A 25813-nucleotide genomic window follows, 5' to 3' on the forward strand; every position below is an offset into this window, starting at 1 on the left:
CAACTGACTGACTACATCGAGTCCAGTTTCTGAAGTTACGATGTAAAGTGAGATTATAGATAAAACCTCACAGTAAAAACCATCCCTCTTCATGACTTAAAGGTTTAAAAGGTCACAAATTAGATAGGAAACGTGGTTGGTGAGCATGCACACACACGCACACATGCACAGAGATTCAAGAATCCTTGGTCAGATTAGTGACGGTCACATGTTTACATGAAGTATCAGTGCTCTTTTGTACTCTATATTAAATCCAATGACCACAGGGACTGGTCATTTAGAGTCTCTTTTCATTAGCTGTGGCCTAAGTGTCCCATGAGCGTGCTGGGCTTTCAGGACCTTAAATCACAGGCTGACTTGCATATTTCATTGTAGCTAGCTCAGCAAAGATGCAGAAGTATCAGTTTCAATTAATACATTTTTTTTAGACCCAGCCCAAATTGCCCCTGACTAAACTAGACCTTAAGTGCTACGTGCAAATTAGCTTTCCTAAAAATTTAGCACAGAACTGATCTAAACAGATGATCCACAGTTCGTCTGTGAAATACCCAAATTGGTGAAATCAGCATTTTAACTGTGACCTAAATAATGAAGTACATAGTGTTATATGTTAATTAGTGCTGTACCACACAAGCAGAAGAAGGTTATGCAAAACAAGAAGCAGCTTCTAAAGCAGTAGAGATACCTATTACAAGTTCTAATCACTAAAGAAAACATCTTTTGTAAGGGTTTAATTTTAACTCTACTGCTTTTCAAATCTTCTGATGAGCTAGCTATTATTAATGTCGAAAGGTGACGCCTGTCAGCCAAGAACTACATTAGAGTCCATAATTGAATTTCAAGAGTTGTCAAGAGGAGGCTAATAAAATAGCTGCTACTAGGAGTGATGTATGCAAAAAAAAAAAAAAAAAAAAAAAAAGCTCTGGTCTGGCAGGATGCAAAGTATGTTGTGTGGTTTCCTGATGTCATTTCAAATAATATGTTCAATTTTTCTGGGCTGCATTTGCCTGACATTCTTCTCTTGTATAATAATGATTCATTATATATAATTTATTCAAGGACTGTAACTCACCTCTAAGTGCCTATAAATATTACCGGAGCTAGACATTTGCATTGTAAAACAAATGTGTAACACTGGGATTTATGAAGGATCCTTTTACGTTAGTGCCTTGACAGAAAAGATAGATTTTTCTGAAATAAAACAGACCTTTAAATAATCTTAAAAATCTACCACAGGAAACAATTAACAGCTCTTCCTCCCCCGTGTTGTCTAGGTATTTTGACAATTTTGCGGGAAGGCTGAGGGCAAAGTATTCCTTGGCCATTTTAAAGGGATATAGCTACGGTGCTGTTACATCAGTATTACTGGGAATGTTCCCATGGTTTAATGGTAATATATAACATCCACCCTCCCACTGCTTTGCAAAAGCACGAGCCGTTTCTCAGCAGAACTTAGAAGTGGTGGAAGGCAGACAGACACCATTGCTATGAGGAAAGGTTAAAGGAAAACATAGTCCCAGCTGGAACAAAGGCTACACATAATGGCGCCGCACCAAATGGTGTTAATAAAAGGGTGTGGGACGCTGGCATTCTTTATTCCTCCTGGTAAATTGGTATGTGAATATGCAGCAGTTCTAAAAAGGGGAGAAATCCAATGTGAGATGACAGCATTCGGCTAGGACACACCAAGTCGTGAGGAGCTGGTGCCGTAGTGACATCCTGACCTGTCTTGCTGCCTCCCTCAGAGGGCAGAGTTCTCAATCTAGAAACAAGGCTGAAAGGCATATAATTTGTTCTATTTCTGTGCTGATGAGAGTTAGAAGTTACAAGCTTAAGTAGCAGTAAGGAACAGTTATGTCAGACAGTAAGAAAACCTTTCACTCCCATGGTGTGACATCTCCAGTGCTGCTGTCCAGACAAACTATTAAAAGCAGGTTAGAAAAATGCCTGTGAGAGCTAAAGCTCAAGCATAATTACTGCCCCTGCAAGAATAATATGGTGCCCATGCTCAGGTATCTCTCCATCCTGACTGTGCTCAGCCACCATATCCTGCTCTGGCATCTGCCAGCTCTTGCACCAAGAACATCTTGTCCTGGACAGCAAGAACGGCCAGCAGCAGGACACAGGCCAGATGTTCCTGCTTAGGGCAGGGAGGCGGACAAAATGGTCTTCACAGGCCCCTGCCAGCTCTGTTCCTCTATTATTTTGCTAATTTACTTCAAGAAATCCTAAGAATTTTCCAGTGTTGTGTGCTAAAGGTAAAGATCTTCACTCAGTCTGCTGGTCGTTAAATCCATGACCCTTAATGTGGCAGTTTTAGTGGTGCTCAGGCCATGTGCCAGGCTGTAGGCCAAAACCACAGAAATACAAGCAGCTGTCTGAGCAGTGCTGCGTGCAGTAGCGATCAAGATTCCACAGCCCTCGGTTAAATATACGATATATAGTTCATGAATATAAGTTCACGACATCAGGTAGTGCAACAGGAAGGCCGTCCCCAGTTCAGCTCTCATCTGCTGTTCTCTGCAAGGTCTCTGGGAAGCCATTTATTTTTTCCTCAGTGCCTTCTGCAGGATGGGCTAAACAAGCTTCCTAATTGCACCAGCACACTGTGAGAACAGACAGAATCAGGTACTTCCTTTGCCCATATATAGCTTTACCTTTAGCTGCTCTCAAAGGAAATATGAGTGCAGCTACATTCATGGTTTCTTACTCATTAATGTGGGGTTTTAGCTGAGCTTGCACTTTAACAACAAGGAATCCATCCTTTAACTCCCATCTGCTGCTATTGTACAACCTAGAGAACAACTAACAATAACACCTGCAGGTTAGCAAATATTTTTATTGTTCTGAAACATATTTTACATACAGAGCCAATGACTGTATTTTACTTGTCCCACCAAACCAAAATACCATTATCGTATTTTTCATTGGCTTAAAAAGAAATACTAATAGAGATAATTTCATTAATAAAATATATACATATAAGGCTTTCTATTCATATTGCTCTATATTAGAAAGGCAAATTTGAGGGTAGTGATATGGCTTAAATATATTAATATTTTCCCTCTAGGGAGCTTGTCTTCACATTTGGATATAACACACACATATATATGAGCACAGGAATCTCTTTCCACATGACAGGAGATACCAACCTGCATTAGATGTAAATTCAGCGTGTTTAACCAGAGTGCCTGAGTCGGGGAAGAAGGGAGGGTAGTCTGGGATGCCCGTTCGCTGTTCTTATTTTTCCTGCATATTACATTTTCTCTAGTACATTTTCTTCCTATGTTTTTCCTTTCAATAATCCCAAGTTTGTCCTCCCTTGTTATATGGCTTACTATAGACCATTGTTTATGTAAAAGCTCATTTTAATGTAGTGGGATTAATCGCCGTGGATCCTTCTTTAATTTATGGAGGAAGGGAAGGAAAAGAGAGAGACTGACTCCAGAGAGCAATTAAGAGTTCATCCATTAGGACACCTGCACTGATTCAACTTCTGCAGAAATCTTTTTCTCTCCACTAACTGCAGCAGAAGTCTAGGAAGATTTGCCTGGAAAAAATTAGCCCTTTTGTATCTTGTGTATGTTCACAAGAGTCCTACAGCATCCAAACCTCCTACACACTGAAACTTCTGCGTATGTCTGGAGCTGCACCCTGAGCCATCTTCAGTCATTTGCTATCTCCCCCAGGGGCCAGAGACACACAGCGTCTAGTGTTTGCAGTCCTACAAGTTCTCCTACAAGTCGACATTTCTGCAACAAAGCCAGCAAAACAGTCAGGCTTAGCTGTGATGCCAGTATTTCTCAGAACTACAGAACTGTTACCTATACTTAGTCACTGTTTATAAATTACTGCAATAACAGACAGGGAGGGAAAAGGCTGCTATAAAAATGCACAGAACAAAATGAAAATTACCTTTCCAGTAAGCTGAAAATGCATTGTTTAAAATGACAGGAAAAGCATCCTGTCCTGTTTCAGACCATTTGTTGGACGCTATTCATACCTGCCATGTGTGCAACACTCTTGTCATTTACAGTCAGGTCAAAACTGGCCAAAACTTCACTATTCCGATACTAAAATAGTCGTAGACATAATCTGTAGTGCTATGTCTTTTTCCATATTCCTGTAAAGCCCTGAAAAGATAAGGCAACTATGTACCATAACTATACTGTTTTGAAAACATCATACCGAGCCTGTGCTAGTCAAACATGCTGCCCTCTATATCATGGTATACAAATGAGCACCATGACAGTAAAGAGATCTGGCCAATTCTTGCTATTGTCACTTGAGCTCACAGGGAGTTTGAGCCAAGAAGGTGTGATTACATTTTAAAAATGCGTATGCTCAGAAAAGACTTGTATCTTGTTTGTCGACAGATTCATTTTCCTGGATATACTGGAGAATGTCCACTTCATTCATTGTTTGAATTCTGTCTTCCTTTGGCTTTGCCAGCGGAGATGTGTTAGTGTTAGTGTTCCTGGGGAAAACTGATGGTTTCTGAGGCAACGGTGGTTTTGATGGTACCTTAGGTTTTGGTTTGGAGGTTACTTTCAAGAGTTTTTCTAAATCATCTTCAACCCTGGAATGAAAAGAAAATATCATAAACTCCTCAGTGATACAGCTTGGAAATTTCTGAACTGCTTTTTTTCTAAGAAAATACCGTTTTGCAAAATAAAACTTTCTGGAACGAAAGGATCAACTTCGATGAAATTCTTTTTTGGGAAGAATTTTTCAAAAAAAAATCAAGTGTTACCAAAATAAGAACCGTCTTTTTATGATTTTTCAGTTCACCATGTAAGCTACTTTACAGCACATTTTCAAATGCCTAAATTAAAAACAATTTGCAGTTTTGAAAAAAAAATGTGATTTTAGTTTAGGAAAAAATTGCTTTTGATTTGCAACAGGATGGTTTCCTTCTCCAGCGGCTCAGACTTTTCGTGGGATGGTAAATCTTTTCACATTCAGCTCTGTTTCCCCCTTACCTTCATTCCCCAAGGCAGACATGCTCTGTCATGACAAACTGGAAAACCTAATGACTTTAAAAACATTATATTCATATTTGCTTCCAAGAAACTGAGAGAGTTTTGCAATCTGTGAATCTATAAAACAATTCTTTTTTTTTTTTTTTTTTTTTTTGGTGATCATTTTTCACAATTTCCTAGCAAAATAAGCAAAACAGTTGGAACAGTTAAGAATGCTTTCTACCTGGGCTGTTTGACCTTACCGAAAGACACAACATGCTGTGCGTGCCCAGTTCTGCTCCCATTGGAGCTACAAAGATTTTGAGAGAGCCTTTATAACAGATAGTCTTATGACTCCAAGAGGTCGCTGCCTTTGGAAAGTGGCTGTGTGAAGGAAAAGGAAAGCTGTGACACATCACATCGCTAAAAGACATAGCAGAAATGGCAGAGTAAAAATTAATGTAGATGGAGAAGCCTTTATAGGCCACAGTATTTTTTGCTCTGAATCAAAACAGCTTCTTCATCCTCTGAGCACGGCGGTCAAACAAAATACCGTAAGGAGAAAACACAGCTGTTAATTTCCCAAGACTTCATTGATCAATCATCATTAAGTATTTGAAATCCAACCAGCAATGCATGCAGCTCCTCAGCTCTGTAATGACCAGCTACAAAAGTGACCCCCTGATAAAATGCATACTTCACATACGCTTGCAAAATACAAGACTTGCAAAAGGCTCCACTCCTAATTGCAGCATACAAAAAATCAAGAAAGGTTGAATGCAAGATGTACAAGCAAAAACTTTTACATGGGGGGCCAGGAACCAAAGATCAAGGTTCATAATTTGTGACTATCTCCTTGCCAGACCCCAGCTCTAGTGGGATACGCTTGCTCTATGACCATGGTGTCTTAAGCAGTGAAAAGATTTGACTATGTAATTGGTTACAAGCCCTGATATAAGAACTGTTTTTAACAAACTTCAGTATCACAGAATCAGCCCATTAAAATGCTGTAACACTGCCAGCAATAAAACTCCCTCTGCCTCAGCCAAAGGGTAGCCTGCCAGGGAAGCTACAAACGAACTATGAGATAAAATTAAGGTGCAGGAGTTATTGCAAAGGGACTGGAATTTTCTTCTGCGCTCAAGTCCCCTTCAAGCAGTTTTACTTAGTTCACTCTTAGAGGACTTGTGAGGATGAGAAAGTTTGGTCAAGCGAATCTGAAACAAGAAGGGAGATGGCTGCACATGCGCAGCAGGAATGGCCTCAAGTTGCACCAGGGGAGGTTTAGGTTGGAAATGAGGAGAAAATTCTTCTCTGAGAGAGTGGTCAGGCATTGAAACAGGTTGCCCAGGGAGGTGGTGGAGTCACCGTCCCTGTGGGTGTTCAAGGAAAGGCTGGACGTGGTGCTTAGGGACATGGTTTAGTGGGTGACATTGGTGGTAGGGGGATGGTTGGACCAGATGATCTTGGAGAACTTTTCCAACCTTAAGGCTTCTGTGATTCTGTGACTCTCCTCTCCCCGTGTCTCTGCTAGAGCACTGCCTCAGGAGGTGGCACAGCCCTTCCAGCTGCGAACATGGGTTGGATGTTCTCTGTCGGTCACAGCACCCATAACCACCTGGTGGCAAATGGAAAGCAGTAATGGAGATGTGACCATGCAACGGAGACCTCTGGGAGGATTCTCTGAAGGCCCTCTCATTTGAGACCCTGGTGACTGGAAGGGATTTGTTGGAGCAGTTCTCCTGCAGGTCCACGCACTGGAACAGGATGCCATACAGGGAGTGTAAGGAAGGTGCCTTTAGCGTGTGTTCCTGGAGCACGAAGGAGTCTCACCTCATTTCATGTCAGGCATCTTTTGGTCCTTCTACACATTTGTCTTTTGTAATTCACATCTACCTCACTGTCAGAAAGTAAGGATGTCTTGGATCCGGGACCATGTGGGACATGACCAACAGCAGAAGAATCAATATATCCAATCCACTTTATTACTCTAGCCCTAGAGAATAGTATTTGAATGCTAAAAGCACAGGTGCTTAAAGAGCTCCAGAATTCTCAGCAAAGAGTCTTGCTATTAAGAAAAACTGCATGACCTCAACGGTTCCTTTTTTATGTTTGACCTTATTAAAAGCCGTGAAGAACTGAATGACTGCCTGGGCTGAGATGCACTACACTCACTGCGAACTGGCCACAACGTGAACAAGGAGAAGGCCTGAATTTCCTGCCATATGGTCAGAATCCTTTAAGGCAATGCCATTCTTGAAGTCAGATCTTTTTGGAACTCTCAAAGGAACTGAAAAGATGGTCAGTTTAAATCAAGGCCAATCTTGTAAGATCAACTGCTTGAACACTAATGTGTCCATCTAGGAAATACCTAAACAAGCCAGCTGATGGACAGAGCAGGTACGCTGTCTCAAAGCTCTGCACCTTGAGCTCTACGTGGTGGCCTCTGTATTCCAGCACACAGCTCTTGCTGTTATCTCAAATTTCATCCCCCAGGTAATTCTGGAGATTATATTCTCTTTTAATTTGATAATAAGATTTATGATGTCTCTTGGTTTCCGTGATTCCCTGTGGGTGTCATATCCCACCTAACTTACAAAACACCTTGTCAGCGTATTGATTCCTTCTGAATTCCTCATCTACAGAGAATAAATTAATTTCATTTAAGCCCAGGCATTTTTGTTTGCTGCAAACTGTGATATCCAAGAGATATCGCACCTGTGATCACATTGCCAAGACATGTTCTTGTTCTCTTTGCTGTGTAATAAACAATACATGTTAGGGCTGGTATTTCTGAAGCTGATCTGATGCCTTCCTACTTGGCATAAACAAACACTGAATGAATCAGTGTCCATGTCATAAAGATTTGGTCATAAATAACAGAAACCATAATATCTAGATGAACAACGCGTATGTATACATACAGATCATATGGAGCGAGCATGATTTTGAACTAGGTGCAGTGCTTGAGAAGGGCAGCTGATCTGCCAAGCAGGGCCAGTAGCAAACACAGCTCATTAACCTCATCAGACGTCACAGCTTCCTGAATTATCTACTCCTCTGTGGCTCTACATTCATTTCTCTGCTAACCGCAGCAACAAAACCACAGTCATAAAATAACTCCAGAAGATGCAGCGCAGTAGTTGTTTTTATGTTGTTTTTGATGTTGTTGTTGGCAATGTGCTTTTAGGCCAACAATTCTGCAGGAGATCTGATTTTCCAAAGTGTGGAAACTGACCGTGTAAAGCTCCCTTTTTGTCCTGGATTTTTCAAAGACCTTGGTCAGAGAGAAGTCTTTTACAGAAGACACAGCAGATAACGTGGTCTTTGTCTCAAAACCTGCTTTTCATGCTGCAGTGTTAGGCAAACTGTTTGATCCACTGCTGTTTGATCATGTGAGACACAATTGGCTTTGGAAAACTAAAGAGGTAAAATGCACAATGCCTCAGGCCGAGATAGGAACAAGGACTTCTATTTCTTGAGAAGCAAATGAATTGTTACAGTGCATAACTACCACTGTATTTAACTCCAGGCAAGGAGGTGGAAGAAGAAAAAAATCAAGTAACTATTCTGTTGTTCTTAACAAGGAGATTAAAGGAAGAACCTTCCCATCGCCCTCCCCCTTCTTGTTAAAGACAATCAGGCACAGAATCCATGTAATTAATCTTTCTCTAATTAGTCTTTTTTTTTTTTTGTAATGGAAAAACAACACCACATTGTTTAAAGTTCCTGCCGTATTGTGCTGATTCACAGACATCCACTATTGGTGGAAAATCTCGTTGATTTCAGAGAGAATGCAATCAAACCCCTTATTACGGAAAGGCTGTCACAAAGCCCTGTGATACGACAGCTAGCATGTAGACTTCAAGAGGGTGAAAGATTTCTGACAGAGGCAAAGGCATGGCTGCCATCAGAACATCAGCATTTTAGATGTCACTTCTCTGACTTTTGTCCTGTCTATCTGGACAAAATTTTGGGGATGAGAACGAGAATGTGTGTATACAGCATCTAGCATGATGGGAATAGTGACCTCCTCTGCCTGGGAATGCTCTAATGAGGAGAATCAGTAACGAAAGCAAGAGACAAAGGTTGCTCTAATTTGCTAAAGTATCCAAAAGCATCATACTTGAAGCCAGGTTATGCAAGTCACAGCAGTTCTTGCAGAACAGACTTTTGTCTTTCTGTACTTTATTATCAATCTTTATTTTGGCTGGTGTTAATCTGAAGTACAACAGCTACCTTAGTGAAGTGTTGGGTAGAGGTGTAACACCACATATGTGACTTGGGAAACGACTTTGCTGGCCAGCACTTCTGGTATGGTCAACAGAGACAGCGTGATGTCTAACAGAGCTGATGGAGGTTACAGAGGCTGTGTAGGAGGTATCTCCCCACTGGCTCCTGCTTTCCCCTGCAGTCCACTCCAGGTAAGTTCATGCCGGTTTAAACAGTGTCAGGAACTATGTCTGGACACTGGAACGTGAGAGTCTGTACTGTTCAACTGTTAGAAGAACCCCTGACACTGTTTTTGTCTGGGTTAGATTACCCCTCATCCAAAAAGCTCCCAGGCACAACTCAGGAGCTGGCATGGGACAGGGACCATTCCCAGCAGCAGCTGCACACAGTTCCAGAGCCAGTGAGTCTAATAACATGATGTAGCCTGATGGTGCTGCTTGGCCTAGGGCCAGAGAATGGGCTCATTAGTTCTCATAAGTCCTACGCCTGTACGCCCACAAGAAGCCCTCTGAGGTAACAGCCTACTGGTTAGGTCACTCACCCAGGAAAGGAGACAATTCAGTTTTCACAATTTGAACCAGAGAGCTGGTTCATTTTTTCCCCATCCTGAAGAAGCTCAAACTTCTCTGTTGCTTCTCTAGAAAGTTCCCTTATCACCAGGCAATGGCATAACTGAGGCAGGGGAGAGCAGGCAATTTTTATCCCCCTGGCTGAAGATTGCTGTCAAAAATGCAAGTGCCCTGGAGCAAGATGTTTGAAATCTGGTGATTCTCAAGGCTAGCAAAAGGATCTAGAATAAGAGAGACTACAAATCTAGGTCACCCTTTATTCCATACAACCCATACACGTAACCAAGAGTGGAGCAAGAATTAATGTTTCCCACCTGGCAAAAGCTTTTCTGTTCCGTTAGCCATATTTACTTTGTACCTCTTCCACTGTTTGTAAGTAGCATCATTATACATCACAGGAAAAATGAAATCAACAAAATAAATGTTTGAAAACCATTGTGGAAAGTGCTCTTGGGCAGCAAAGAAAACCCATCAAAATTGGAGAAAAACAAAACAAAACAAAACAAAAACATTATTTGCTTACTGAAAGCTACCACAGCCATATATCAAGGTTCTTTCCCCCACTGTCAGCTCACAATAAGCCATGGAAACTGCCCTGGAGTGGTCAGGAAATTTCTGACTCACTTGTTGCAACATTCTCTACTACCTGTCCACCACCCAAACAACCCTCTGTCCAAAAGATCTAGATTTAAACCCTTTAGAGCTTCTCAAAGCTCTTCTCCTACCCTGCTCTCATATCATTTGGACAGGTAGAAATTATTTCTCATCATATGGTGATGGAGGTGGTGTCCGATATGACTTCTGGCTAGTCTTAAGGTCTAAGTGTTGCTCTTCGAATTCAGCTGCCACCAGTGGCCTGCTGAATGAAGAACATACACACTTGTTCCACTTCAAGGTTGGCAGCAGTTTCTTGGCAAACCTGAAGCTGACAAACCTGCTCAGGAGGCTATGCAGACTGAGCGGTGGTTAGAAATGGCCATTGTTAGGATGCGGTTTCATAAACAGCTTCATCCTCTAACAATACCATGCTCCTGAAAGGGTCATCACTTGTATCCCTGACGGCACAGCTCGTAGCTGAAAATACAGAACAGCCTGTAAATACAGACAAAATTCATCTTTAACAGGCACAGAAAGGATGAGGATACTGTAGTACAAAAGTAAGAGCTGGACTGTTCCTTTCAACACCAGCAGCATAGGTCAGTATAAGCCTAAGTAAGAAAATGCCAGGTCTACCACCACAGTGCAGCAGAACTGGGATCCTGCTGCTGACACTCTTCTCAGCACTGGAAAAAAAGACAAATCTTATGCTGACAGCTGCTTCCTTCTATCTCAACTCCCTATTCATTATCAAAGGTGAAACTAATTAAATCTGTCCTAAAAGGCTGCTCAGACAACTGTGGTAATTATGTCAGGCTGGGATGTGTGGTAATTTATGTAATTCTGGCCACAGAGCTGCTGCAACATTCACAGGATCAATTCTAGCATTGGTTTTCCACAAAAACCTGCCTGATCCATCACACCAGGCAGGCATGATTTAGATTAATGAGGCAGAAGAGGTTGACTGCAGTGCTGCTGCATGAAAACTTAATTTGCACATCTGTGGCCACTGGGTAGACAGAGATGGGAAAATAAGATGGCATGAGAATCCATGATGTGAGAGTTTGCAGGATACTGATTTCGGCAGCAGTTGACTTCTATCACTAGATTAAATGGAAATCAGACCCGAGGAAGAGCTTTGAGAATGTTGGTAAAAGGTTGAATGTATCCAGAAGGAATCATTATGGTGTGACACGGCCAAGGAAATTGACAGGAGAAAACAGAAGCCTAGTCCTGAATCCCTTTCCAAGGGAAATCTAAGAAATGGTTGATCAGTTATTGTTTCATTTCACTGCAGTGGGCCACCTTGTGGAAGAGCTGAAAGCATCAGACCTGAACTTCCTGGAGGTGCCTGGGTTTCTTCGTATCCCTGTATGGAAGAGATGAGCCAAAAAGACTTGGTTACCTCTTCCTCTCTTTCACAAAGCACATCCTTTGAAGGAGGAGTGTGACATGCTCTTTTTTTTTCCTGAAGGTAACAGATTGAGACTTGACCTTGCTGGTTCCTACCACAGCGACTTATCTTTTTTTCCAGAAGTTCTGGAGGGACATGTAAGTACAAGTACTTCACTAAGTAGTATGGCAGACCCAGGGGTAGGAAAGAGTGACTGCTTTGAGTGAGGTAGCTCACCTAGTTTCTCCATCACTATCACCTGATATTTGTCGGTAGGCCAAGAAGGAACTGCTAGAGGCTGGTCAATGGACAGGAAGAGGGAAGACATTTGAATGGATGTGGGCATTTTTGCCATAAAAAGAAACCTTTGATTAGATGTATGATGCGTTTGGTCTTTCTTAAACTTCAACACTTGCTAAAATGCGTGTTTCTACTTAAAATACTAATTCTCATTTTATTTGAGCAGGTATCCAGAGAGACCATAGTCTTCCATTTGCAAGGAGAACATTTGTCATACTATTTTCTCCCTTGTGTTGTGACGTGCAGAACCCATGCACATTTTGCAGACTCATTTGTCTCCATAACAGTCTCTTCCTCGGGAGTTACAAGTCCCTGTGGGGATTCACTGCTGTGCTGACAGTGCTGGGGGGCTACTACTGCTGCAACTGCTCAGCTACCATACAGGTGACAAAGGACTTGATTGCTCCTGCGTTATGATTAAAAAGGACTAGATTGCTCCCACGTTCTGCTCTGAACATCAGCTTTTTCCCATCTCTGCTTTGCAAGGAGGAGGTTCTGCCATTCTCTGCCTCACACAGTGCTCTCCTATCTCAGCCTGTGGTTCACTGGAAAGTGCATTTTCCAGTATCATAGAATCGTAGAATCATTAAGGTTGGAAAAGACCTCCAAGATCATCTGGTTCAACCATCCCTCTACCACCAATGTCACCCACTAAACCATGTCTCTAAGCACCATGTCCAAACTTTCCTTGAACACCCCCAGGGACAGTGAATCCGACACCTCCCTGGGCAACCTGTTCCAAGGCCTGACTGCTCTTCTCAGAAAGAGAATATCTCCTCATTTCTGACTTAAACCTCCCCTGGCGCAACTTGAGGCGATTCCCTCTAGTCCTATCACTAGTTACCTGTGAGAAGAGCCTGACCCCCAGCTCCCCACACCTTCCTTTCAGGTAGCTGCAGAGAGCAATAATGTCTCCCCTGAGCCTCCTCTTCTCCAGACTAAACAACCCCAGTTGCCTCAGCTGCTCCTCACAGGACTTGTGTTCCAGGCCCTTCACCAGCTCACAGCTCCCCCTCTGGACATGCTCCAGGGCCTCGATGTCCTTCTTGTACTGAGGGGCCCAAAACTGAACACAGTACTTGAGGTACGGCCTCACCAGAGCAGAGTACAGGGGGACAATCACCTCCTTGGTCCTGCTGGCTACACTATTCCTGATACAAGCCAGGATGGCATTGGCCTTCTTGGCCAGCTGGGCACACTGCCGGCTCATGTTCAGCTGAGCATTGACCAGTAAGGCAAACACTTCTCAGATCCACCACATCCATATGATTAGACCATGTGGTACATACAGATGTACTCTACATAAGTCAAGAGCAACCACATCTGCATTATTCAGCTAATTCATCTGTGCACAGTGAACATGTTTAAGGTTTCTGGACCTATCACAGACCTGTCAGTGCATAATAGCTCGGGCTGGTCTTAGGTCTGGACAAAATGTCTCCGGACAAATTTTCTGTGTGGTATATATAACTGGTTATGTTCAGAAAACCAAGACCTTTGCTAGTTTTCCTCGAGCAGCTTACCTGGCTCTAGCGCACTAAAGGAGTGGGTTGTCACAGCTCCCACTTTGATCTGAGAGTTGGGGAGATTTCTTCAGTCGCCTTTCAGATGGGAGAGGGATTGTGACATCTGCAGGGCACAGGTAAAATTTACTCTTAGGCCTAAAGATCTGCTGAATCCTCCATAGCAGTGAGAGAGCAGGGTTCTGCTCACTTTGAGCATCTCCTCTCACCACAAAGGGTCACCGCCTGCAAAAGACTGTGGCAGTGCCCTGCAAGAACATTTAACACCAGTCTGGAGGGAAGGTAGAAGATGATTCAAATATTGCCTTTACATTTATGAGACTCGATAGTTCTGCTAAGGCTTCCAGCTGAACAGAAAACAAACTGCATTGTGTACAACCACTTGGGAAAGTTCAGCTGCAGTTATTTGAGGTGACTGTCATGAATACAGGTAAGGTTAAGTGTTCTACTAGGTTAAAACAGCACACTCTCTCCTTTTCCTCCCCTTCAACAGCCTTTCCTTTGCATCCAATCGTCTTGCTATTCAGTCCACCAGCTCTCTGTGATGTGCAGATAACTCTGTGAGCTAGGCTTATCAGAGGGATTTCAGAGGGTGTTAGGCACCTAAAGAGACCAGCAGATCCTGACCTATTTGCCTGTGCCTCTGGCATAGCCAGGAGTTGCCCCTGGATTTCTGTAGTAACTTTCCCATGAGATCGCTGGCACAATTTTCTGCTTCGGTACGTGCATTCATTTCCAACTGGATCTTGACTTGCCAACTGCTGAAAGCATTGGGACAATTCAAGAATAAATTAAAACTAGTTGAATTTAAAAGAAATGGAATCTTTTCCCACTATGTCCATTACCCTCTGGGTGTGCTGCTAACGTTGATGACTCCAAACTGATCTAAAAGTATAGTCTATTGGTCTCAGAGCAGACTTCAGAGACCTTTCTCCACCACAGAGGAAGAGAAAACATGTAATTCAAAGGACATTAACATGACAGTTGGAGAAACACTCTCCACTAGTGAATAATAATACAAGGACTGCATTAAAACAGGCACTTCTAGCCGTATGAACGATCTGAATCAAACTGTGCATTCTGAGATAGCTAGCAAAGGAGAAAGCAAACATGAAAATATTGCAAGCACATACATGTTTGCTCCTAGTGTACCACACCACTAAAACAGGTCATGTCCTGCCCCATCAGCTTTTATAAACATCAGGTGGGCTGTTGGGATGTAATGTGAGATGGCACCAGCCCAATTTAACCTCTGTTTAAATTAAGCCAGTTATTACTGCTGAGATAGTTAGCACTTTTACATGGGGAAAAAGTAATAGCTGCAAAACTATCTGCTTCAGGAGAGGATGTCACACTCTGATTCTCTCCCTTGGGTTTAGTACCTGCTGTTGAAATCATACATCCTAACAGGAGTTAGCTGGCAAGCACTAGTGCTCGAAATAGGTTGGCCTCATCATTCAGATGCCAGTATGAGATCCAGAAGGTGTAAATTTGACTCTTTATTGTAGCAAAGATTCCCTGGTGATGCTGGTCTTCCCAAGCATTAGTGCCCTGCTTGGTGTTTTGAAGATTATCAGTGCAGGCCAACTAGCCTTGTGAGAGTAATGTCAGGAATAAAACATGCCGTAGTTTCACCACTACACTAACAAGGGGGCAGGTAAGTGTAAGAGCAAGTACGTTATGCCTTCCCGTAACTATAAGCCCCAGCCTTCCAGTCCACTAGATTAAAAATTAAATATAGTGTGACAGAGATTTTAAGGAGAGTCCTTTGCAGTTGTCATGTTGTGCACAGGATTCCTCCTAGAAGTGGGCATGGAGGTCTGTGAGCCATCAGCAGAAAATCATTCCTCTTGGGGCAAGAGGGAAGAGCTACCAATTTCAAATCACTAAAGCAGAATTCCTCCTTGTTTCTGGGTGTCCCTGCCTCGGTTTCTCACTTTTCATACTGGAGGTCAGTTTTTACCCTCTATGAAAAGCAGAAATGTCATGTTAGAGAACGGAGACTAGATGGCATGCCTTGGGCCTTCAAGACCCTTCCTTTGGAGTCACAGAATAATACCTTGCACCCTACTTTTTTCAAAGGGCCTTCCTGATTTCCTTTATAATGTCTTTGGTTTTCAAGATTTCACCTCTTCTGAGGTCTAATTAACACCCCCCTCACGTGACCTGCGTATTGCAGGACAGATTTGAGATGAGTACCTCAGCAGTTCCTCAGTGTCCTCCTCAGGACTTATGTTCAGCACATGCTCCCTATTCTCACAGGCAGCTGGCAGCAGTAGTGAGTCACCCAATCTTACTACTCCACCAAGGTCTGGATCTTCGAATAATTTCAGATCTAGAAAGGGAAAACAGTAAAAGCTGTAGTTAAATCATACAACACAAAACCATACGTAGGGAATCTGGATATGAGGCTGAAAAAAGATCAGGTAGACAATTCCTTTTACACAAGAACTTCCAATCCACTAAGTACCAGGCAACACACCAGTAATAAGCTGTGCTCTTAGGACTTGGTATATATGCTTTTCCTCTTGCACCCAAAAATAGGTCACATTACTATTGGCAGTGCTATGAGTGTGTGAGGGATAGCCAGCTCCCAACAACCCAAATACCCAAACCCAAAATGTCAATAGTCAACAGCTAGGGCGACTACAGGTCATATTTATTGTCTAAATGATTCTGCCCCAGATCAAGATGTCCCTTAACATTCCCATCTAACCTGTACACTCCGTATCACTACATTTAAAAGCTCAATTATACACATGCTTTAGATAAAACAAACTGTGTATATACAAATATGGAGAATTACTCTCTTTCATCTTCTTCCTGGGACCAATTGATGAGAAATCTTTTTCTGGTCCAAACAGTCCTTCGTCTGGATCTACTTCTTCAAAAATGGTTAATTTGTGCTTCTCTTCCTTGGCTGGAGGAGCAGATGCCTTCTTTGTTTTTTTAGTTCTAAAAACAAAAGAGACAAGAAAATCAGCTGCAATTCTTCATTTAACAAGAAAGATTTATGTCTAAGAAAGTCCCATATGCTGAAAATAGATGGAGGCTGGGAAAGTATTAGAGAAAGGTACATACACATCTGTTAGTCACTGGCAGAAAAAGGATATTGAGCTGGACGGATTGTTGGCCTGACATACTCTAACTGTACTCATATTTTGTGTTCGTAAGTACTATCAAGGAAACCAACTGAAACTGGAAGATCAGGGCTAACAGTGACATACTGCGAAAACTGCCACCCAATCACATTTGTTTGAAGCAATTTTTCTCTTACCACACAAAAAGCATAAAATAAGAAAGACCAGCAGCTCCAGCAGTGCTGTTAAAGTCAGACAGAAAAGGGATGGCTGGAGAAACGAAGTGCAGGTTGGACACTGCACTGATCCCTTTGGACAGGTTTTTAAGAGTCTCTTTGGCTCCATTACTTAGCCAGTGATCACTGCTGTTTTCGACTGCTGCATACTCCTTTCATAATACTGTTAGTTACTTTATCAGAATGCCCTCATCCTCCTCAGAGGAGAGATGACAGAGAGTGCACATTAGCTTTAAGTTGAAGCAAGCAGGGTTTGGAGGACACTTTTTTTGGACAGACTGCTATTTGCAGAATTTACAAACATCACTATCTTCTCAAAGCAAGGGTAGGATTAACTTCCTCTAAATTTAGTCTTCTATAAGTTTGTCAGTGAGACAAAGTTAACTTTTAATACTCTACTCAATGGAAAGAGACAGACATCTCCATAGGACAAGAGTGAAAAGCATGTGTCTCATGCTTTCCTATCGAGGGTTTATACTCCACCAGCTGAAGCTACAAGGCAGCTTTCACAGTAGGGCAGCATGAGTTATAAGGCAACAAGGCTCCATAAAAAAAAAAAAAAAAAAAAGAAAAATTTGAGTACAGGACAAAGCCTTTGGATGACAAGTCCAATTCAAACTACGCTGAAATAGAATGCCTTAGGACAGCATGTCCTTCCCAAGAATTTGCCGTATTTCAGGGATCTTTCCTCCTAGCAGGCATGGCCCTAACATTTCTAAGGTAGCCCCTTCGAGTGCCTCTTACAATAAAAGATCTGATCTTCTCCTTTGCTGAGAACAGGTCAGGTTTCAGCCTAGAGCAAACCCAATTATCAGCACTTAACATGCCATAGTCCTCAAACTACGAACTAGGGTCAAAAGATTACACGTACATTCCAGCTACGTTAAAGAACCTTGTAAAATCCTCTTCCGAATACAGCTGCACGCAAAGAGTGGAGTCCAGTTACTTCCACAAGCTTATTATCAAGAAAAGAGAACCTACAGATGATATTTATTACCTTGCTACCACCACTTCATCTCTTGGCAACAGGGAAGGCCGCACTTCAGAGGCCTAGGAGCGAGCCTCTTGCAGAACTTAAGTACAGCCTTAACACAGCCTATTCAATATACTAAAGATATCTGTAGTTGTCAGTGACAGCTTGCTGACTTATTTACAACATAAAAAAAATCCTTTTTAAAGCAGAAGAAACTTCCATGGCTTTGCTTTTTTGCGTTTATATTCATTCTGGATACGCCTCAAGTGACTTCGGAGCCTGAGCTACTTTTGGAAGGTCGGCTCCAAGGCCCTGTCTCCAACTAAAGCAGTTGTAAAAGAGCTTTCTTCCAAAAAACTTACAAAATCTACAGTATTAACAGCTACAAGCTAAATAGCTTTCACTGGGTATTTCTACACAAACTTCAAATTATTGCATTATTAACTGTGGTAAGAAATCTATCACTCAAACGAGCCTAGGCATCAAAAGAAAAGGTAAAAAATGAGAGTGATTATATAGAACAACGGAAGCAGAAGAACAGTGAGATCGAGTCGTATAGAGTTGGCAAATTGATCAAAAATAGAATTAGTAGATAAAAAATCCAATCTACTAGGGAAGAAAGAACCTTTACTTGCAGAATCCATGCCTTGCAATGTGTTCTTTGAAATCAATGACAATATAGATGAGGATTTGCGGAGTGCCAAAATGAGGATTTGCTAACCTGCAAAGTGCCAAAAAGCCTTTGACAAGATCCCTTGTCCATCCAGGGAGCTACAACACCTCTCCTGATGCATACAGCCTCTTATGCCACAGGTACTTACTTACACACGAGCCAGTGTATTTCCAAAAGCTCTCCACCCCAATGAAGTTACCGAGAAGTTTACTAATAGTGAGCTCAAGTATTTGCAGCAAAGAGTATCAGAATGGTGGGAAACATCGAGGAAAGGGTAGAGAACCATGAAACAGCATCATAAAGAATAACACATGAACCAAAATGAAGCAGACTGAAAGGCCTTAGTAACAACCCTCTGTTTAGTCTAGCCATCAAACCAGCCCATTTACACTGTCTTGCTTTCTGTTTTGCCAGGGGACTCCATTGGCAGTTGCAGGGCGCAGGGCCAAACCCCCAGGGCTCGACTACTACCAGTAGGAGCACGAAGAAGTTGTTTTTCTGCCTTCAAGTCACTTCCCCTCAGTGCCCTTCTAAGGAAGCCAGGGCAGGAGTGCCAAGTCATTCCGCACATATCCATGCTGGGACTCTGCTGAGGTCAGTCTCCAACCGGGGAACAGGATTCCCACGGTTCTGTATTTAGCTGTGCCAGCCCAGGCTGCGCGCTGCCGAGCAGAGGTTAACAGATGAGAAAGGGTGTGTGAGAAGTTTCGGAGTCTGTCTGAGGTCCTGGTTTCACAATCAGCTTCAGCTGGCCAGACCGTGTGTTGAAAGAGGTAGCTCTGCCTGCCCGCTCAACCCCAATCTTTCTATTCCTGCCACACCCCCACAAGCAGGGGACCAGGGGCCTGAGCAGACGGTGGAACTACCTGCTGGAAGGATAGTTAACTCGATGCTCATGATGTGCTAGAGTGCAGGAAGCCGGTGCAGAGATGCAGAGGTCTTTGGGAGGACAGAAATGCAGGAACATTTACTCTCCCGAAGTATTACTGTACTCAAGCCCTGCTCTTCATTAGCACCTTCCTCATCCATCATACTCGCACCCTTGGCATCTGACATTTTGCAACTACCTGCATCCAGCTGGCATAAAATGACCCATGCCACTGCTATTTCTCTGCCTCCGAAACAAGTGAACCTTGGAAACATCGCTCCAGTAAATTTTAAAAATCCTAATGAAAACTAAACCAGCCCTAAAACTGACGTGTCCTTCATTCAGCTGAAGAGATTTCTGCAGCCATCCCTCTTTACCCAACTGAACTCCCTGCCTTCCTGCAAAGCACTGCAAGAGTGGCTCCAGTAACACCACAGTCTTCTGCTCTGAGACCAAAAGGAGCCAAGCTGTCTCATAAATAAATGTAAATAAAGGCAAGCCTCTGAACTGACACGGACCAAAACTAGACGACCTAAAATTAGGGAGTATGAATCTGCTGGTTGCTAGTCAGGTTGCTGGGGCACTTGAAGACTGAGGTTCCTGGCTCCCAAGTGGTTCTCAGGTCACTCATGAAAGTGCCAACAAAACCCTGCACGCGGGAGACACCCACGTCCAAACCTAGCCCATTTCGTGAGAGCGGTTCTCCTGTTATTGTTTACAGACACAATGTAGGTCACTCGCTTGGCAGCCTCCCTGTCTCACTGGCACATCAATAATGCAGAAGAGCTTTCTGGTCAGCTGCAGAGAACAGCAACAGGGATGACTAAGACGCTCCGTGTGCGATAGCTGAGTTTTGAAATGCTGGACCTTCACACCTAACACTTGGTGACACACAGCGTAAATCAGAGCTCTGGAGCACTGCATGTCTGCTGTGCTCTGTACAGGCAGAAGTCCCCAACCCGTACTCACTACAGGGTTAAAACAGATGTAATAAATACTTACACTAACTACCCTGTATACTTCTCCTTCTGTACATTCAGAGTAACCTCAGTACACAGACAAAAATTTTCTAAACTCTTTATTCTGAAACTACGACCATTTATTTTTTACAGGAATAAGATTATGCTCCAGGAAAGGAATGTTACAGTGACATAAAAAAAGACTTATGCAGAATATACGTGCTCATGTCATAGGAACCCATGAAATTTTACAAGGAAAGAGCTCAGCAATAGGAACACGCACCGCAGCTCCCGCAGCTCCCACACATCTACGTTCAGGCTCGAACAAAAGAACTACTGCTAAAATAGCAGCAATGTTAGCACATCTTCTTGAAAACCGTTTCTGAAAAACAAAGATCCTATACACTAGTTCCTGCAGAAAACAAAATGTCATCTGCCGCTTTCTTTTCATTCAACAGTGCTCATTTTCCAAAGCTGCCTGATAACAGCAGACAGGACAAAAGGGGTCATTCTCATCCGCTCTGGGCAAGGGATGCAGAATAGAAACTCCCAGCCAGTCGGCTCAGCACAGCCTGACTGCTGAGCATTAAGCAACCGTGACAAGTGCTGGCCGCAGGGATATTTTACCTCGCACAGTCATCTCCTTTTTGGAGGCATCACAGTAACTTACAGTGTTTTAACTGGCCCTGGCATATCCCAAAATAAGATCATGTATAATAGATGGAGTAAATGTCCTAGCAGAAATCATTTGGAAGAAGAGGATTAAATTGCAGATGAAGTTTCTTCTGCTCCATCCCCTGGATTAGGTTAGCCTTGGACTATTGTTCCAACAGAGCAACAGATGGAAAGAAAGCCTGAAGGACTACATTTTTAAGACTTCAGCTCCCATCTGGGGACCCGCTTTTGTGGAGAGATCTTTCCAAGGGCACAGCACTCAGGAGTACCTATTCTTCACAAAGGAAGCCAAGCATTTTTTAAAATCTGTCCTTAAACTTTCTGATGTTATCCTTTTTCGATATAATTCAAAAACAGACAACAAGAGCACAGACTGACAACTTCTGTCTAGTGTATAGCTTGTTAGTGTATAGTTTTGTCATCATTTTCATTTGATCTCCTAGACTAAACCAGAATGTGCGCCTTGTTGAAACAAGTTAAGGACAACCAAAAAACAAGTTTCAAAATATAATCATGCACAAATTAAGCCACAGCAAGGACACTGGTTCAGAACAAGACAGCAATAATAAAGTGGCTGTCAACACAGCCAATTATGCTGTGAAAAATCCAGAAATACTTACTAGTATTTGGGGCTTTATCTGCAAAGAAGCAGAATGGTACCTTCAGGGTTTCTGATGACAGTGAAGCAGCTCTTTTTCTAATACCCATGTTAATGATGCATGTTTTCAAATATGCAATACCAGATAACATGCACTAACATGTTTTGGAAAAGATGGCCAAGCATCTTTCTGCACCCTCGATGTTAACTACTCAACACGTTTTAGAACTTCAGGGAGGTTACAGAGGGCTAAAAATAAAGCCAGGTTAGGAAACTGCACCACAAAGACACATGGGGCTGATGAGCATCTCCCTGATGCCGGGGAAAGTCAAAGAAAGGCATATAATCAGATGTAGCCAGTGAGTAATTACAAGAGCATTCAACTGCTGGAGACTTGCCAGAATCATGCTGTTGGGTTTTTTATGACACCACACAACTGGTTATTAATGGTACCTTACCCAAGTATCGAGGTCCTGAGGCTTCCCACCTCTTTCTTCCAAAACAGGCCCAGGACAACGAAAGCACTATCACCCATCTTCTGCGGACAGGGAGCTCACTGTAGCATTGCAGGTATCTGTTTCTCTGCAGAGAGTGAGCCCGAGATATCTCTATGTCTAACTGAGGCACTCAGATGCATCGAGCTAGGAGGGATGAAACCAGAAGGCTTTCTTTTTGGTTATCTCTTCACTGCTGTGGTGGGATGAGGATGAGAGAACCTCACGTCTTGCTGTGCAGTCTATGGATTATTAAAAGAGCGACCAAGCAAGAATCGGCATCAGGGCTTGGCATATAACACCTTTTTTAATGCCTCTAACTCTCTTTCTCTGTTTGTGTTCTTGGTAAGACTTGATTTCAAATTGATAAAAGAAGACAAGCATTGATTATTGCTTTGCTTTCCTCTCCTTCTCTTTTCCCTGTGCCAAGTCCTTGTAATTCTGCCCAGGATCATCCTCTCGCCTCTTCATCTGTCCTCAATTCATTTCTCCAAATTTTGGGCCAGTATCAGGAAGTTTCTTGCTCCGTCTCCAGGATCTGCAGTGTTGCGCTATCCTCCAGGCCTCCTGGTCATCTTTAGCCCTCTTCTCCCCTCATCTGCATCATGTACCCTCCATTCCTCTATGCTGGTCTCTTCTTTTTCTGCTTTAATTCTACAGTTTACTATTGCTGGTCAAATTATGCTTTTGAAAAAGACCACAGGCTGCAAGTGAAGGGGAAAACAGGAAGCTGCAATGGAAAAGTAGGAAAACAGAAGGGAGGGGAAGGAGAAAAGAAGATGAAATTAAGCATAAAAAACAATAGGCAAGTTAGCAAAGGAAGAGAAAAGGAAGAGTTTGAAGCTGATCAAAAATGATAACCAGCTATAATTGCTGACCACCAAAAATAACCAAGTGTGTTTACAGGTTCGTTTTCTATAAAGATAAAATACATGTTAAATAAATATAAAATCCTTCTGGAGACAGGAAGCTTTATAAGGGAAAAATTAGGAAGAACAGTTTGGACTTAATCTAGTCTACCAAATGTTAATCCTTGGTCTATTTCCTTTAAGGTTACTGTCCAAGCAAATGGAGTCACTTCCAGGAATTGGCCCTAGATCTGTATTTTTTTGACCCTACAAAAAATACATTGCAACAACAACAAAAAACATTCTCTTCCACTAACTAATAATTGCTACAGATCTGTAGGTCCTAGGAGAGGAACTCTGTGGTCTAGTTCTCTGCTGCACACCTCTGAAGGGATCTATCTACCCGCAGTACAACTCAGCAACAAAATGTGCCACATGACAGGAATGTAAATAGGACAACTGTAATGAAATCAACCGGTCAACGTTGTCCCTTTGTGAGACGTTTTTCACAAAATGTCCTGAGCAGCTTTACAATCAAAGTCAACCGAGCTGAAACGAAGAGGGCGTGAAAAAAAACTGGCTAGTGAGCATGTATCTGTCACACGCTCAACAGATTCAGGAGCAAATACAAAAAAAGGGCATCATAAATAGGGACTTTATGGTAATGAAAGGATACACAATTTGGGTGATAACCAGTGGTCACACTGGAAACCTCTATATTCAGCCCCTTTCTTTTACAGCTGAATTTCCACAGGATGTCACATTTCTGGAATAAGATTGCTGGGACACTTAAAGGTCTCTGAATTTGGAACAGCAATTACCTTAAACACCGTGGTAAGAATTCTTAAAAGTAGCAAGTGCAAGTGAGAAATGCAGACAACAATTATTTTGGAGAAGTGAGTGGTTTCTTCAACACTGAAATGCTGAAAAAAGCCAACTCACACACAAATACACCACTGGAGCTTCTTGTTGGGCATATTTTACTAATTTCTGAAAAGCACTGAACAGATGAGTAGTTGATGCTGCACTTCCAGAAGTGTTGGGCACTCACGACTCAAATCAGCAGGACCTGCAAGACCTTGGCGCCTCCTCCCACGGACAAGCAGCCCGTGGCTATTCTCTGTCTACTTTGCAAAGGTTTAGTTTCATGTTACCTAATCTTCATTTCCTGGCAAACAGAATGCCGTCGTATCCACTGGCATCTCCTGCTACCTATGTCTGACAGCTTCCCAGCCTCATATCGTGTTCCTCAGCAGGAGACAATTTCCCCTGTGCTGCTGCCTCAAGAGAATTCCTTCCTTACCACGTCCAAAAGCAGAAGTGGTACAAGAACACAAGACTACAGGCACAAACCTCTTTTTTAATCTGCCTGTAGACAGAGAAGCCCAAATGGATAACATGACAAGAGAGGATATTCGCATCTAAAAACCTCTGGCCCCTCCAATCCCAGAGGCTCCGTGGATAACTCTGTGTGAAGGGCACCCTTCTTTTTTTGCCCGGTACCTGTAGACTCCAACCCTCAACCTATGAAAACCTCTGACGAACCTCAAATGATGTTCAAGGCACAAAAAAAAAAAGTGTCAGGCCCAAAAAATTGTGACTTAGCTGTCACACCACATCTAGAGGGCTCAGGGAAAGCCAGAGGAGGGCTGGTTCCCCAGGCAGTGAGCAGGCTTCGGCAGCAGCCAAGCAGGATTTGCGCTCAAAGGCAGACTGCTGCGAAGGAGCAGCATCTCCACTGGCTGGTGACAGAGCCCGAGGAAGGAAGATGGGGCTGAGCCTGGTTTTCCATTGCCTTCCCCCCCAGGACGCCCCCCTGCCGTCCTGCTGTTCACAGAGGTCACTTCTTTCTCCGTGCTGCTCTGCCTTCCGCACCACGGGAGAAACAAACCTACCGCCACAACGCAGAGCTGGCTCCACGGGGAGTGAAATAGAGAAGGACACAGCGAGGCATTGTCAGAGCTAAATGACACTGCTGTTGGAGATGCAACCCTGTGCTCCGGCTGCTGCCTCTCCGGCTTGATCGCGAGATCAAAACGCCTTCCATAAAAATGAAATGTGACTTTCTTGCCTAAAGGTGTTTTGTTTTTCTTTTTTTTTAAACAGAAGTTAAGATAAATTTGCCCTGGGTGAAATATTCCCCAGGCCACGGATACGCCTACTGCACGAAAGCAAATTTTACTTGTGATGTTGCAGACGCTGCTGGAGGTCAGACTGCAGGAGCAGGCACACCGGGGAGTGGGCAGACACAAACCTCTCCCTCCTCGGCAAGGCACCTGAGGCTCTGCAGAGGCAGCTGCCAAGGGGCTTCTTTCTGCTGCAAGCAGAAAAATAGCTGACGTAGTCCTCCGTTGTTTTTTTTTTTTTTTAAATTGGATTCCTGTTTATGTTTCTATCGCTAACTGGCCTGACTTCTCAGCACACGGGCTTTTGCAGCATCAGTGATTTCAGGGGCTGAGCGCCCAGCTCGGTGCACGCAGCAGCTGCCTGCCAGGTGGGGTGGATGGGTTGGCCTGGGAAGCACGGCGAGCCTGCTGCAGAGCGCAGTGAGGTCAGCGCTGGATCGCAGAAACCCGATAGATGCAAGCAGCCCACGAACACCCAGCTGAAAGCAAAAGAAAGCAGGAGCCTTTACGTGAGATGCGGGAGATCCAGCTCAGCGCTGCTGTTACTTAACAGCCACGGCAGCGCTCTAAAAGCGTAACCCAAATCATTCTGCTCTTATTGACAACAATCCCTGGGCTCTGCTCACCCAGAGCGCCGCTTGCTGCTCCCCCAGCACTTTTCGGAGACTTCAGCTGGATGATCTCAGCACTGCCTCCAACTATCGTCT

The 25813-nt window shown here is 43.2% G+C and overlaps 1 protein-coding gene across 4 annotated transcripts in view; it reads right to left on the reverse strand.

Annotated features, from left to right (window-relative positions):
- Positions 1–2820: 2820 nt before the first annotated feature.
- HS1BP3 (HCLS1 binding protein 3) overlaps positions 2821–25813 on the reverse strand; it is a 51237-nt gene continuing 28244 nt past the window's right edge. For 3 of the 4 annotated variants that reach the window (XM_080588215.1, XM_080588214.1, XM_080588213.1), the window contains exons 5-7: positions 16383–16531; positions 15776–15911; positions 2821–4579 (exon numbers count right to left, since the gene is read on the reverse strand). In XM_080588215.1, the coding sequence (XP_080444341.1) occupies positions 4345–4579; positions 15776–15911; positions 16383–16531 (520 nt within the window). In that variant the 3' untranslated portion in view covers positions 2821–4344. Of the gene's footprint in view, positions 4580–13576; positions 13683–15775; positions 15912–16382; positions 16532–25813 lie in introns of all 4 variants that reach the window. The other variant, XR_013949662.1, reaches the window with a different exon arrangement.

The sequence above is a fragment of the Anser brachyrhynchus genome (genome assembly GCF_964034855.1).
Source record: "Anser brachyrhynchus genome assembly, chromosome: 3".
NCBI lineage: Eukaryota > Metazoa > Chordata > Aves > Anseriformes > Anatidae > Anser > Anser brachyrhynchus.